Source organism: Thermobia domestica, chromosome 7 (genome assembly GCF_964235325.1).
Source record: "Thermobia domestica chromosome 7, izTheDome1.hap1.1, whole genome shotgun sequence".
In the NCBI taxonomy this organism is placed as follows: domain Eukaryota; kingdom Metazoa; phylum Arthropoda; class Insecta; order Zygentoma; family Lepismatidae; genus Thermobia; species Thermobia domestica.
Window position 1 is genome coordinate 237,584,834 of NC_137460.1, and position 15,978 is coordinate 237,600,811.

A 15,978-nucleotide genomic window follows, 5' to 3' on the forward strand; every position below is an offset into this window, starting at 1 on the left:
ACCCACGCTTACGTGTTTGTTCACGTGAGTTCGGCACGGACCAGGGATCCCACACACCAGAGATTAGGGTCCTGCAACTGAATCCCTCCCATCTTTAGTGCACAGAGTATATTCGGGGGAAGCAAAGCTTAAAGTATTTACTTCTCTCCACAATCAAAAGACTCATCAAATCTAAAGACTCTGTGATCAAGAAATATGTCTCATGCAGAGGAAGGGCTGCTAAATTCCATTGAATGTGGTGCGTTAGTGGAGCTATTGCCAAAGGCCCTGCCACAATAGAGACAGCTGCCGGGTTGTGGTTTACCGTGGGATCAGTAGCTTGAAATTATTACTCCCAAGGGCAAGGTGAGCTTGCCTTGTGACGCTCGAGTGCCAACACTGCATATGCCCGTATACTTTACTCGCACGGGGAGTTCTTTCGACCAGTTAGTACAGCTGTGGGAAACTGGTGTCAGTTACGCTTAATGGAAAATGAAATCTTTAAGTTTAACGTCTCACGATTTTATCCTGTAGACTAAGGCAAGTGAAGGATGATGAAACAATTGATAGAATGAGAATGTGAGAGGAAATGGGAGTACCCAGAGAAAGCCTACGAACGTGATATTGTCCACCACAATCTTAGCCAGGGATCGATCTAAAAACCGCACGCACCAAAAGTAAGCACTCTTCCACTGAGCCACCATTGGTCCTGATCCAGTTATGATGTAAATTTTAAAAAAAGTAAGATGATAAAAACTCAGTACGAAGTAGTTAACAACTATATCCAAAGATTCATTGGATCATTTCATGTCAATTCACTTGGGCCTTGAATCCACAGATTCAAGTTTTCATGAGGTTACCTATCTAAATTTTTTCTTCTCTAACTCGTATTGTTTCGGAGATACAGGTTACGGAACTTTGAGAAGATTACTCATAAACATTTTTTACTATGGCCTGCTTGTGAGTACAGCTTTGAGAGAAAACTTCATACCTCAATGACTAATAAACTTATCCACTTCAAAGGGGGTGCAGTGGCTCACTGGTAGAGCGTTCACCTCCGGTGCTTGCGGTCCCTGGTTCGATCGCAGCTCGCGCCAAGTGAGCTTTATAGTGGACAAACACCGTGTGCGTGGGTTTCCTCGGGATTCTCCCACTTTCTTCATTTCATTCATTTCTCATCATCACCATCACCTTTAGTCTAGCCTGCATAGCCGTGAGACGTAAAACTTAAAGATTTCGTTTCATTTTCATTTCTGTGTAAGCCTTGCATTTCAATTTGCGGAGGAAAAATTATTTTTTCGGGAAAAATTATTTTTTCTAATTTCATTTAAAAAGAATCATCCTCTCTTTATTACCAGCAGTGTATTTCGAATGCGATCCTCAAAAAGGTTCAAGAAATATCGCTTTCATCATTTTCGTTTCAGACACGCCCGACTGGCAAGTGCAAATATTTTTTTTTTACTTTGTGTTAGTTTTGTCACTATGCAATTCCACCATCACGAATTTCCCTGCCTGCAAATCGTCTTCACTTATTTTAGTATCTCAAGGAATGGAAGAGGATTCAACTTCAGCGCTTGACTCGTCGTTAGAATCTAAGTAGACATCTGCGAGGTCCAAAGGCGAAATATTTCTGATGGAAGAACAAGAAAATGAAATGAAATCTGTAAGTTTTACGTCGTACGGTTATGCCGGCTAGGCTAAAAAAAAAAAAAAGAAAAAAAAAGAAACGGTGATGAGAAATGAATTAAATATTGGAATGAAGAAAGTAAGAGGAAACGAAAGAACCCCGAGAAAACCCATGCACACGTGTTTGTCTACCACAAAGCTTACTTGGCGCGAGCTGGGATCGAACCCAGGACCTGCACCAGAGCTGATAGAAACATCAAGGGTTTTGGGTGGGGAACTAATAGTTTTTTCTACAGTAAAAGAGGTTTTGCTGTTGCTGTAGAACATAAGAAGCGACTTCAAACCTTCGGTTGGGTGCAGATTCTTCCAGCGTTCATTGAATATCGGCTTGCAGAGTTGAATTTCTTCGCAACCAGAATGTAGCAAACATCTCTCATTACTTCATTGGCATATGCTGTAAAAGAATTTGCGTCATCAACATTGTACTTCTTTGAACGAACAGCTTTTCAAACTGATGTTTTAACAGTCCCACCAACTCCGTCAACTGATTCTTTGCCGTTGAATGCTGCGAAGAAGGACCAAGTTGCTGTGATGTACAAGTTTGAAGAAAAACTACTCTCCGTAAGCCCACCTTACAGAACAGCCCGGTGTCTAACCTATTTTACATTAATATTGCGCTGAAACTTATCAATAATTTAATATCGGAGACCTGAAATCTTCACCCATCCATATGAAACACTTATAATAAATACCCTCAAAAATCGCGATTGGGTTTATTTCGAATGTTTATATCGTTCAGACTTCAAATTATTCTCCAATCTTATGAATAACAGAAAGAAAGCGCATAGAATAAAGATGTCACACCCGAAACTTAATATATTGGTCACATCCGGAACCCTTATTTTACAATTAACAGTATGGTCAGAGAAATAATAGACATTGACGTAGGTTTGAAACGTCATAAAACTCATTCTCACGTATTTTGCTGTTAAGGTAATTACTTGTTTTCTAGTAAACGAAACGTTTAATAAAATTTGGTTCCGGGTGTGACACGGACAGACAGATCACTTTAAAAGGCGTAAATTTTACAATAATTCAACTCAATTTTCTAACACTTCAAGGTGAAGCCACTATTAACACAACTGCTTGCCACCATACTGTTTTGAAGGAAAGAAAATGAATATCTGTTCCACCCAGCGTTCCCGAATCAATCTTAATTTTCTTTGATAACGCTGACCTTTCACTAGTGTCATACAAACATGATTAAATCTTGACAAAATCATTCACAGTTTTAAATTTTTAGATTGGTTTATCAAACTAGAGACATAAACCTTCTGTATTTTGCTGCTTAAATATTATTTCAGGGTGTCTATCGGTCTCGAAAGTCACGAAATCAGAAAACTGTCTTGAAAGTCAAGAAATTTAGCTTTTGGGTCACGATTTTTTTTTTATTTGTACAAATATAAGTACAGAATGAAAACTTTAGTTCTACAAAACATCAAAATTCTAACTAAACTAACTAACTCTATGGCCTATGGAACCCGAAGGTTCAGTGCCGCGTTCACAAAAGCTCTCCACTGACTTCTATCCTTAGCTAATTGCATCCAGTTTCTACTTTGTATTCCTATCTCTGCAAGATCCATCTTAATATTGTCCTCCCATCTGCGCCTAGGTCTTCCTAATGGTCGTTTTCCTATGGGTCTACCAGTCAAGACTTTGAAAGCGTTTCTACTTTCTTCCATTCTAGCTACATGACCTGCCCACCTAAGCCTCCTAGACTTGACTACCCTAACAATGTTGGGTAGACCGTATAAACTATGTAGTTCCTCGTTATGAAGCTTCCGCCATTCCCCATTCTCGTTCCTCTTGGGTCCGAATATTCTTCTCAGGATCCTGTTCTCAAATCATCAAAATTCACCAGCAAAAATATCTATGTTCGGTTTAGACGCTACCAAATCGCTAGCAAAGCACGCTTCTATCACATGCATGAAAATTCTGCCTAATTCGTACCCAAATTCACTCTTGAGAATGTTACGAAATTTTATGATTTGGTAAAGAAATGGTCACGAAAAAGTCACGAAATTTCATTTTGGAATTTTAGTAGACACCCTGTATTTGGACTAATTTAAATTTTTAGTGTAACAGGATTACTTTATTCTAGATTGGCCGATATATATTTACTTTGTGTGTGTGTGGGGGGGGGGGGTGCGTTCAGAATTCTGAAATATTCAAAACATCGTTTGTGTATAGTTATTGTTTAATACTACGTTCTACTGTATTCCAAATAGAGGACTTGTGACTCGTAAGTACTTAACAGTATTTACAATAAGAAAGGAAGTTTATACTGTATTTAAATAAAATGAAAGCATTGAACTGATATATTTTTTTTTAACTTAACCATAAATGATGGTGTTCGATATGTTGCGAGTTAGAGAAAATTTACTTAATCATGGAAATGCAAAGAAATCTATGTAGTTCCTCGTTATGAAGCTTCCGCCATTCCCCATTCTCGTTCCTCTTGGGTCCGAATATTCTTCTCAGGATCCTGTTCTCAAATCATCAAAATTCACCAGCAAAAATATCTATGTTCGGTTTAGACGCTACCAAATCGCTAGCAAAGCACGCTTCTATCAAAAATTTACTTAATCATGGAAATGCAAAGAAATCAACATCAGAATTTTAGTATGAACCCTGTTAACAGCAGGAACTAAAATGAAATCGAATTCCGAACTTAGAAGCGAACCATCTACATGAGTCTATAATCAATTTTGCACTGAAAATTCCAGAATCTTTTCTTTTACTATTGAAGTATAGCTGCTTTCTACAAGGGTAAATCTAACTATTTGCAGTCAATTTTTATTATTTACTAGCACAAGAATACAGTCTTATTATTTATATAATTTTCAACATAGTCACCCTGCTTTTCAATGCACCTGGTCCACCGTTTCACAAGCTTTCTGATGCCCTCTGCAAAATAGATTTTTGGTTGCAAAGCAATCCGCCGCTTCCTTCACCTGTTGATCGAAGCTAAATCGGCGGCTTCTGAGAGCATCTTCAAGTGGACCAAACATATGGTAATCCGATGAGACGAGATCGGGACTGTATACAGTGTGCTCCACCTCGAAACGCAGCGTCTGAAGAGTTTATGCGGTGTGGGCGGTGGTATGTTGGTGGGCATTGTCATGCAACATAAGAACGCCTTCTGACAATTTACCTCTACTTTTACTACGAATTACAGGTATTAACTTGCTTACCAGCATATCACTGTACACTTTACTGCTTATTTTAGAGCCCTTTTCGAGGTAGTGTTCCAGGATTGGTCCTTGTGAATCCCAAAACACTGAGCATCATTTTCTCTGCCGAAGGTTGTCTCTTGAATTTTTTCTTGACGGAAAATACGGGATGCTTCCATTCCATGCTCTGATGTTTGCTCTCTGATTTAAAGTGATGAATCCAGAAACGTTTCACCTTCGTTAGCATAACGGTCGTCCAGTAGTTGCTGATAGATTCTCACACAGTTTTGCTTGTGCTCTTTTTCGAGCTTTTTCGGAACCCACCTAACACAGACTTTGTCAAAGTTGGGCCTGTTATGTCATATACAGAACCATGACTAACCTGCATGCGGGTTGCCACTTCATCAACAGTCACTCGTTAGTTATTCATAATCAAAGCCCGAACTTGTTCAATAATGTCATCAGTTGTTGTTGTAGCTGAACGCCCTGTTTTTTTTTGTTCGTTTGTTTGTTTTTTTTTTTTTTTTTTTTTTTTTTTTTTTCCTCATCCTTCACGCTCGTTCGACCGTGTTTGGACTGTTCAATCTACCGATTGCCCCGTATTGTGCTGAAAGTCTCGTATGAATTTCCGCTCGGGTACACTTAAAAAATAAACGCTGTTCTTTGATGCACACAGAGCAGCGCGACCATCTTTAATTCGCAACAGCGCAAAGCGGTAACGTATGAGGGGAAAGCTTGTATTAGTATCAAGCTTTTCCCTCATATGTATTCCGTGTAAAACTTGTAGGCTTATACACATTTCTTATCCCCTATACTATTTATTGAGATACATTTTGATTTGTGCTTTTACCCGAAGCCTCTCCAGAGGGGTCCTAAGTTGATGGAAGGGATTTCTGGAGGGAATTTTCCCGACATTCCCCCAATTTTTCCTATTCAAGTACGTTATAGGCCCCAATATATAGCAGCTCTGGAAAGCTTGTTTCATGCTGAAGAGAATGATCTATAAACCATGACTTTCCAATAAACAGTGTTGATGCAATAGCTATTTTATTGCGAGTCTACGATTTTCTTTATACTAACAGGGTTAATGGGCTTACTCCGTTGTCCATGGCACCTAATTTTTTGTGCACGAACATATCTTTGTTTATGTCTATCGAATGGACTAGGCTTGATTCGGATGTCCGGATGACATGTTCATGTCCTTTCCTTGTCAGTAATATTGATTTCCAGATTTCCGGTAAAGCCCCATATCTGTTTACTTACATGCGTCTCTGAACACACAAAATGAATTGAACGTTAGTTGTCGCCAAATGCTTTTCTTTCTCACTAACAACATAAAATATAAAACTAGGGTTGGCCAATTCCGGAATTTTTACTTTCCGGAATCCGGAAAGTAAAATAGTAAAAATTCCGATGTCGAAAAAAATCGGAATTTAGAAAATTTCGGATTTTTCCGAATTCCGGAATTTTTCTGAAATCCAGAAAGTGGAATTTCCAATTCCAGAAAATTTTGGCCATCCCTAGTATAAACAGAGGACAAATTGTATGTGCAGCATTTTCCTTCTCTCCCTTGTGATACAATAATCAGTTAAAGTTCTCATCATTATTCCATTATGCTGCTGTGAAAGCTCAGTTACTGATATTATTTTAAGCGTGACTACTTTTGAAAGTCGTGGCCCTTTATAGTCATGGGCGAACTCTTCCATTTCAGAGGGGGGCGCGGTGGCTCAGTGGTAAGCGGTCACTTCCGGTGCTTGGGGTCCCTGGTTCGATCGCAGCTCGCGCCGTGTGGACTTTGTGGTGGACAAATATCGTGCTCGTGGGTTTTCTCGGGGTTCTCCCGTTTACTCCTACTTTCTTCATTCGACCCTTTAATTAATTTCCCATAATCACCGTCTCCTTTAGCCTAACCGGCATAACTGTGGGACGTAAAACTGAAAGCTTTCATTTAATTTCTTCCATTTGAGAGGAGTGATTTTGAATTTGGCCAACTTTTCGCTTATTCTTCAGTCTCATCAAAGTTAACGGTAATCTGACCGATATAATAGATTTCGCACCATCTTTTGTGTGTATTTAATGTCCCAGATTGTGAATTGATGCTAACGTTGCTAACGACAATAAATAAAATGGTGGGATGATGAAGGCGGAAGAAAACTGAAGAATCACTAGAAAACCCGCGCATACGATGCTTGCTCACCACAAAACCCACTTGGCGCGAGTGGGGTCAAACCAGGGATCCCATGCATCATAGGTGAACGCTTTGCCGATGAGCAAACGCGCCCTCCCCTATCCCCTTGTGTGTAGTGTAAGTACATTATCGTGACCCCGTATATTTCGTTTGAAAATTCTGGGATGTATTAGGTTATTCTATTTTAATAATTTCACTTTATCTTACAATTATTGCTGTTAACTTAAAACAACTAGGAAAGTACGATAACATACCTGTAGGGAAGGTCATACACTCACCTTTAACTACTACTGTACTGTTAATCCTGTGTATCATTATTAAGCTAATCTGTCACCGCATATAAGATGATCAGGGCTCATAGCAAGTCACTTTTTTTTAACTAAAAGTTACTTTCTTCAAGTTGGTCACTAAAAGTTCCTTTTTTACAAATTTTTCACTAAAAGTTACTTTTTGGGAGGTAAAGTGACTTTTTCGTGTGATTTATGTTTTGCATTGGCAGTTTTCTAAGAAAAATATAAACATAAATGGAAAAAGGCAGAGACTTGTAACTCATTACTCTTCTGAAAGCTTCAGTACTTGCTATCATATATGAAACAGTCAGCATTATTCTCACTTCAGCTTTTATTCTTTCTAAAGCACAGTGGATGGTTGATGGATGCTTAAGCTCTCAAGGTGCGGTTGATGAGAACCCTTCTGTGTCTATTCTTTCTTCTATCATAATAGTCTTTTAGTCTTCTCTCATAATAGTTAACGCTCCGATCAACATTGTGTGTGTGTGTGTGTTTGTGTGGTTCATCATGTTCGTCTTGTGTTATGCTTCTTCCATGTTCTTAAGAGTAGGTGATGAATTTGAATATTTTATGGCTTTGAAAACTCAATGCTAAGTTAAATATAATGTCTGGGATGAAGAAATTCGGAAATAGGCCAAAACTGGTTCTACTTACTCAGAAGCTTCTTACATCTGCTAAGTCTGCTTACCGTAAATACAAAGCATACTTAGAAAACCTAAGAAAGGAGGAAGCTCAAAAAGAAGTAAAGAAGAAAAGATGAAACAAAACAACAGCAAACAAAGAGAGAGGTGATGGAGAAATTAACAAAGGAAAAAAGGGGTATGATGAGATTTTGGTCACTTTTTCGTGTATTTTTGGTCACTTTTCAACTATTTACAAGAGACCAGACCACTATGAGCCCTGGAAGATTGGTAAGTAGGGAATCGATAGTCAAGTTGTATAGTTCATATTAATTTCTTTGTGTACATGTAGTTTTTGTAATACTTGAGTTCTTTTCCTGTCGGTGTCATTTCGTACAATCCTTATTGTCTTTGTCTTTTAATAGTATTCCTGATTTTTTTGTTGCAGATCGGTGAAAATGATGCCCTTCCCAAGATGATTTGTCATCAGTGTGCGTATCAGGTGGAGAACTTCTGCTCATTCAGGGAAAATTGTGTGAAAGCTGAATCCACGTTAATGGGATATCTGAAGAAACCTCAAACAAGTCCAACTGAAGTAACGGCAGTAAAGGTAAGCTTTTCTCTTAGGAAGTTTAAAACAGGTATTCGTAACGGTAGGATGACCAGATTTACTATATTTAAAAAACGGGACACTGGGCAAATTGTCATCATTTGGCATTCTGCCTTGTTAACGACCGTTATGTCGTTATTCAGGAAAAGAGGAATAAGTCTCTAGCTTTTCTAAATAAGTTTCTATTTATTTAATTTATTCCCGTTTTAATTTATATGTTGTCAGTTAACATTTAACAGGAAATATATTTAAGGGCATCGATTGTATCGTAAATTCTTGTACTTTTGATGGCTGAATTTCCTCTAGAATAGTTGGTCTTTCATCCAAATACTGTTAAAATTCATGTAAGAAATTTTTAATATACTATGTGACGGTAGATCTAAAAACGGGACGCCTTTTAATAAAATAACGGAACATTTTGCATCACGTTTGCATTTTTCTCGAGACACCGTACGACATTCTGAAAGAAAGGACAATCCTTTTCTGGACGTCTGATAACCCTATCTTAACCTGATACACTTGAGGTTACAACAAATGTCTCTGTACGGCTAAACTTTACAGTATCTCCAACCAAGAACAACCACCTATCATGCAGGAATCATGAATCTAGAAAGTATTTAAATATCCCCTCATATTGGAAACATACCGTATTATTATTATTATTATTATTATTATTATTATTATTATTATTATTATTATTATTATGAAAAAAGTGCTTCGGCACAACACTAACAAGCAACCGACGCATACCGTCACACCGATGAAACACGAAGAGGACCGTTCAACCCTTCCACAGACTTGTCTCCAAAGACAGGGTATATAAACTTATGCCTCGAGACAGAATACATCACTTGTTAATTGGTCATATTTTAGCTGTCTCTCCAAGCTTCAACGGGTGGGATAGACTCCTCTAACCTTACCTTTAAGCTGCAACGGGCAAGAGGTATCCTCACCCATCTCTGAGCCAGAACAGATAAAAGATACCAACCTTGCCTTTGAGCTGCAACGGGCAAGAGATATCCTCGCCCACCTCCTAGGTACAACGGGCAGGAGATACAAAACCTACCTCTGAGCTGTTACGGGCAAGAGATTCCTTTGGACCCAGCTGCAACGGGCAGGATCATTCTTTTAACTCTTTGAAGCACGGTGGTACTTACATTATATCACCTTTTACATAACGTTTGCAAAACTTCGTGCCGCAAAGAGTTAACCAGCAAACCTCAAACCTTCTATCTGCAACGAGCAGAAGGTCCAATTATAAAGGAAAGAACTTCTAGAACTTACTAGGAAGAAGCCTCTTATGTGTAATCTTGTATACAAACTGTATAAACCTCTTTTATAATAAAAATAAATGAGGGGAAAACCGTGTACCGTTACTCTGCCGAATATTACAATATACGGAGAAAATGCAGTAGAGAGGAGCAGGAATAATAAAATCCAGAAAAGTAACTAGGGAGACTACAACAGAAATTCAAGTTATGTTTTTTTCTATTTCACAATCAGAAACTAATGTATGCAAGTAATATTTTAGTGGAGTTTATTGTGCATTTGCTTTGACATATGGTGGTTGACCTTGAACCCATTTTCTGTAAAGGTTATGTAACTCATTGGCCACAGTGAAAAATTTTAATCTCAGAACTTCCCAAGCCAGACCAAAAATGAGGACAAAACCATCGGTGTAAATGCATATTGCAGTATGTAAAAAATTGTTCTTGAGAACTCGTAACTCAAACTATTTTGCTAAGTTGTTGCATTTTCAAGTACGTGTCATTGGCATTTGAGAATTTTTTTAAAGTTGTTTCAGAAAGAGGAGCCACTAATTTTTGAACTTAATGAAGTTTGCACTCTTGCCAAGAGTTTTTTAGGTCGCTTCGTAAACGTCTATGAGTTAAGCTTAAAATGTATGACATTATTCCAACAAAATTTCAAAGTTCATATCAAGTCACATAATACTGAACTGAAAGTAGGATCACAAAGAATGTTCCGGAAGAACTGAAACATAATCTGTTTTGTTGCATGGAATTAGAAGGTTTTGTGAGAAATCCTTAGAACTAGCTGTTTCAAAATTACCATTGACCAATCATGTTCTGAAAAACAGTTTAAATTGTTACAACTTACTTGAAACATCCTTTTCTACATCCATTATTTCACTGACATCAGCGGGAGATACTACAAAGTGAGCAAATCTAAGATTTTTTTCTTTTTCTTTTTTAGAAGGGTTATTAGGGAATGATGTAAAATCCTCAGATGAGGAAGCAGCCCATGAAGTTCCTCATGTGTCTCCAGAGAGTACAATAATCACAATAGATAACCTTTGGGCAGTGACAGACATAACAATTAGGAAACATTATGGAAATTACGGAATCCCCTTACATTTAGTAAAAACACAAGCATATGTAGAAAGGATGTATACTTGCAGTTGTACTGATTCTTACTTTTTGACCTTTTTTACCATTAAAAGTCGCTTGAATCTGTTGGAAACATCAAGAAATAAATATCAGCTAAATACAAAAGACAGTTCAGTTAATCGAAACAGCCAACATCACAAAAGCTATAAAAGAAGCAAACCAAATTATGAGAATAGAGAAACTTCGCGAACACTCTAAAACCACATAAACCGCTTAGGACGGAAAATCAAATTTGAAAACAGGCTTCCCACGGAACTGGGAAATGAGGAAACGTTATTTTTGTCCAGAAAATGTTCTGTAATGTCAGGAAGATAAAGTAGTGGTTCTCGATAATGAAAGCAGGTTTGAAGTAATAAGTTTACTTGGGATTTAGAGATGATGTAATACAACAATGTAGAATGGTAGATTACAAATGTATTAAAGTATATCAAGATGTATTTTCTATGATCTGTGGATAGGTTCTTAACTCTGAAATCAGCTGAGCTGCAGCATCTTGAATCCGTTGATGTAGACAGTGTGTGGCGTCTCTGATCTGAGAGACATTCTTTTTTTAACCGACTTAAGAAGAAAGGTGGAGATTCTCAATTCCACCTATTTATATATACAAGATCTGACTAAAAAATAGCGCGAGTGGTGCCAACGATACGGTTTGTGTAACAAACTTACTAATTAAATGTTGTCCTATTCCCCTCTCCAATCTATACACATTTGCATATGAAGTTTCCATTGTTGAAAGCAGTTGCGGAAATCTTCAGATGTCATCGTCTTGAGTACCGCTTTCGTTTTCAGCATTACCTCTTCCATAGTCAGAAAATGAGTTCCCTTGTGGGTGGATTTCACTTTAGGAGAAAAATAAAATCATCACACGGTGCTAAATCTAGCGAATAAAATGGGTGTTTCAACATAGGAGTCTTCTTGATTGCCAGAAACTGCTTAACGCTCAAAGCAGTATGCGAAGGACCATGTCATGATGAACAATCCATTCATTATTCTTGCACAAGTTTTTTCTTTTTTTTCACGCGTTCTCTCAGCTTCACCAAAACCTGTTATTATACTGCTTATTCACTGTTTGACCTGATGGTACTCATTCAATCAGGAGCAGGCCATTAATATCAAAGAACAGAATGAGCGGGACCTTCACTTTCGATTTGCTTTTGCGTGCCTTTTTCAATTGCGGTGATGGAGTTTTCCAGTGCATAGGATTGCCTTTCCGTTTAGGATCATACTGAAGATCCACGTCTCATCACCAGTAACGATTTTCTTAACGAGTCAGGTTCTGTTTCCAAGCGTTCCATTGTGTCACTACGCACATACTTCCGGAAGTTATTGTGCTCCTGTTCGAGGTTTTTTTGTGGTACAATTTTAGCGCAAACTTCACGCATGTTCAAATGGTAGTGCAGAATTGCGCGAACAGACTATTTATGCCCATTATGCCTGCTATCATTAGAATGCTGAGCTACAGTCACTTTTGCCACATTTTTTACTTTTGTTGCTGTGACAAGACGACCCGGTCTTTCATCATCATCAACGTTCTCGCGTCTCTTGCTGAAGCGTATGGGACATCGTGTTATCACCATACACATCCTACAACAGTTTCACACACTCAGTCAAAACATCAGTGTATTATGACCTATATTGATAGTTAAGTACAAACTTCACATATATGTAATAATTACCAGATCTGTTCTGCTTTATTTCCAATAGCTTTTAGCGTGACAATAGATTCACTCGGGAGCTCCTTCGTGACTAAGCATTTAGCGTACGCGCCTTTGGCGTGAGAGACCCGGGTTCGATTCGCGGCGGCAGCTCGTGTGGTTCGGATTCCACGTTAATCAGTAGGTCCACGTCTCATATAGTCTCGCTGCTGAACTGGACGTTAAACTTAAAATCAACTCAACTCAATAGATTCACTGACAAAAGATTTTGGCAACTGAAATCCACAAAACTCTACACAATTTAATAGGGCGAACTTCCCCAAAAGTAGCCCTTCCTGCTGGTCTGTTGGGTAGCTCGCGTGCGCTTTGGGAGCACGGGATCCTTGGTTCCGTTCGCGCTGTAAGTGTCGTGAAACTAAAACGCATTACGGTGGTTTGCTTCTACCGTAAATTATATTCTAACATCTCATATAACCTCGGTGCTGAAAGGGATGTTAAACTCCTAACCAACCAACCAGCTGGTCAGTCCTACAAGAGAAAACTATATGTTATTGATTTTTCTTGAGAAATCACCAACGTATGGTTATTCATGAATTGAGAGTTAAACCGTCTGAGTCAGATTTTCAATTCCTTGTAACTTCGTTCCTATTCATGTCAAGCACGTCATATTGTGACCATAAGGTTCGACACTTAAGGCTTTTTAGATGTGTTTTGCATCCTCAGTCTCCCTTGGCATCATTAGTGCTGAAGAGACTTCCAAAATGTGGGTGTTTGTTGTAACGTCTATAGTACTTAATAATGTCTTGTAAGTTTTCGTTTAATACGCAGATTTCAAATAGAGTTGCCAACTCTGGAAAATAAAATTTTCGGCACCCTCTCAAAATTCTCTATGATATAGGGCTAAGTGTGAAGTATCTATTCGGACCCATCCATGGGAAGAAAATGTACTATCGTAGACAAAAATGCATTAGCACCTGCATTCTGCATATCCTTAGTACATTCACTAATAAGTTTAGTACATACGTTATGCTAAAAATGAGAAACTGAAGTCAGTATTGATCATTCTATTGCATTTACCAGTAACTGCCACTTCTTTACAATTATCGAAACAGATGAACGAAAGTATTAATCCTTACGTGACAACTTTAAATTTACAAAATAAAATTTACTCTTTAAACTATTCAGCTGTAGGAAATTGCTTTAAAAAGTCTTGATGAAGGAAGTCAGAAGTATGAGGAAAGTTGTCATATGTAATTGCTACAGACATGAAACTAAACAATGCATCAAACAGTGTACTAACGAAATGCCTAAGAGTAATTTGCAACAATCAATGGCTAATTTAAATTTATCACTATATTTATGCCGCACAATTATGACAAATTGTACACTTCTGTTTATTGTTAAGAACAATGTTTCACAATAAAATCTAGTTGTTAAATGCCTTATGTTACATAAATGAAAACAAACCTGTCATAGATTAAAAATATAGTGTTTAATGTATAATACAATGGGAATTTGTATTTATAAAGGCACTGTTGAATAATTTCGATGTTTATTCTGGATTACAGGTTTAAAAGCACCAGTCATAAAGGGGCTGGTAAGAAGTTTGTACCTGTTACCGGCCTTAATCAAAATAACAGCAATATTTCCGGCCAGACCGGTGAAATACCGGCCAGTTGGCAACCCTAATTTCAAATCAAATAAATAATAATCTGACTAATGCTATTGTGTATATACAAGGCTTGAAAAATCCACTCGCCTGCTTGCCAGTGGCGAGTACTTTTTTACATTTGGCGAGTAAAGTCCGATCAATCAAAAACGAATCCAATAATAAATAGCAGATGTCGCATTTTTTATTTGTAAAAGACGTACCAATAAACAAAATAAAAAATGTATTGGCATGTTTACTGTGTCGCAAAATGATCTTTATTTGTATAAACACTGTGACTGCAAAATGGTCTGACTAGTAGATTTTTTGGCTGGCGAGCACTTGCAAGCAAGATTTTACAAGCCCTGTATATAACTGTTGGATTGACAACACTTAATCTGATGATATTGTAGAATATGTTAAGCAGTGCTCCCTCCCTCTGTAGATATTTGCATCATACAAAATTGTCAGTTTTTTTTCCTATTAGTTTGAAAATTAGAAGAGTGTTACAAAGTACATGGTCAAACCTTTGTATACACATAAAAATATGTTGTACAACGCGGTTTTCATTATTACCAGTTTTTGCGATAAGATTCATCAATTCAATTAAAAATAATAAACAGCATGTATATTATAGATGGAAATACTGTGTTAGATCGGAAACTTATCTAACCCCCCTCGTATATATATGCACGAAATGTTTACCGTTCCTGCGAATAATAGGCACTTATGCTAGTCATATATCTTTTTGAGTTGATTTTGAGTTTAACGTCCCTTTCAGCAGTGAGGTTATATGAAACAGAACCTACTGGAATCCGAACCACATGAGCTCCCGCCGGGAATCCAACCCGGGTTTCCCACGCCAAATTATAATTTTAACTTACTTGATGTTAAAACCACAAAATTACTTAGCATTCGACATAAAATAGAGCATTCTTATTTTTTGCAGGACCAGGTATCGTGGAGCAACAACTATGAAGGTGAAAACGCCATTACAAGTAGATCAGATGGTCAGAGAACGGTGGAAGAAAATGGTGCCAGTGAACAAGCGCCGCGTGTGAAAGTTGAGACAGATGATACGGAATGTCGTACACAGGATGAGTATCCATTGAAAACTGAAATGCCATCAGAGTGCCAATATAATGATCTCGTAAACGAACCTAACAGCGCCATCCATGTGAAATACATTCCCACAGACATCACACAAATGGAGTTTCAACCAAAAATTGAATATCCTGATAACAGTCCGTCAGAAAATGGTCCTAATTGTCCAGTTACCTTATCAGAGGCCACGGCAACCTCTAGTGCTAGTCCACAATCAACTGGATATACAGGACCTCAAAGTGCATTTACATTAAATAATGGTCAGGTAACGGTGTCTCTAAATAATCGTCAGCGGCTAGACTTCAGTTCTTATGAAAATTCAGCTAGTTGTTCTGAAGATTTTCCTAGTGCATTATGTGATACTTTGGAGTTTCAGAATAGAAATCAGGGTGTAGGACTGTCTCAAGAAGATGCTAGTAACAGTAGTGCAAGTGAACTAGTTGCATCGTCAGCCGATGGACAGTCCTTACAAGAAAGTGCAGTCGCGACTGTAGATGATGGTAACTATGTTACTGGAGTAATACAGCCAGACTCAACAAGGTAAGTCATATATATGTATACAAGAAACAAATCGGGTACGCGAATATAGAAAAAAAAACGGAAGTGTCTGCTTTTTG

At 37.9% G+C, this 15,978-nt stretch overlaps 1 protein-coding gene across 4 annotated transcripts in view; it reads left to right on the forward strand.

Moving 5' to 3' along the window:
• LOC145690777 (uncharacterized) overlaps positions 1 to 15,978 on the forward strand; it is a 97,948-nt gene that overhangs the window by 13,165 nt on the left and 68,805 nt on the right. For all 4 annotated transcript variants that reach the window (XR_014132276.1, XM_081766028.1, XM_081766029.1 and 1 more), the window contains exons 2-3: positions 8,385 to 8,546; positions 15,207 to 15,901. Coding sequence is in view for 3 of the 4 variants with exons in the window: in XM_081766028.1 (XP_081622154.1) it covers positions 8,385 to 8,546; positions 15,207 to 15,901 (857 nt within the window). In the remaining variant the exon portion in view is untranslated. The remainder of the gene's footprint in view (positions 1 to 8,384; positions 8,547 to 15,206; positions 15,902 to 15,978) is intronic.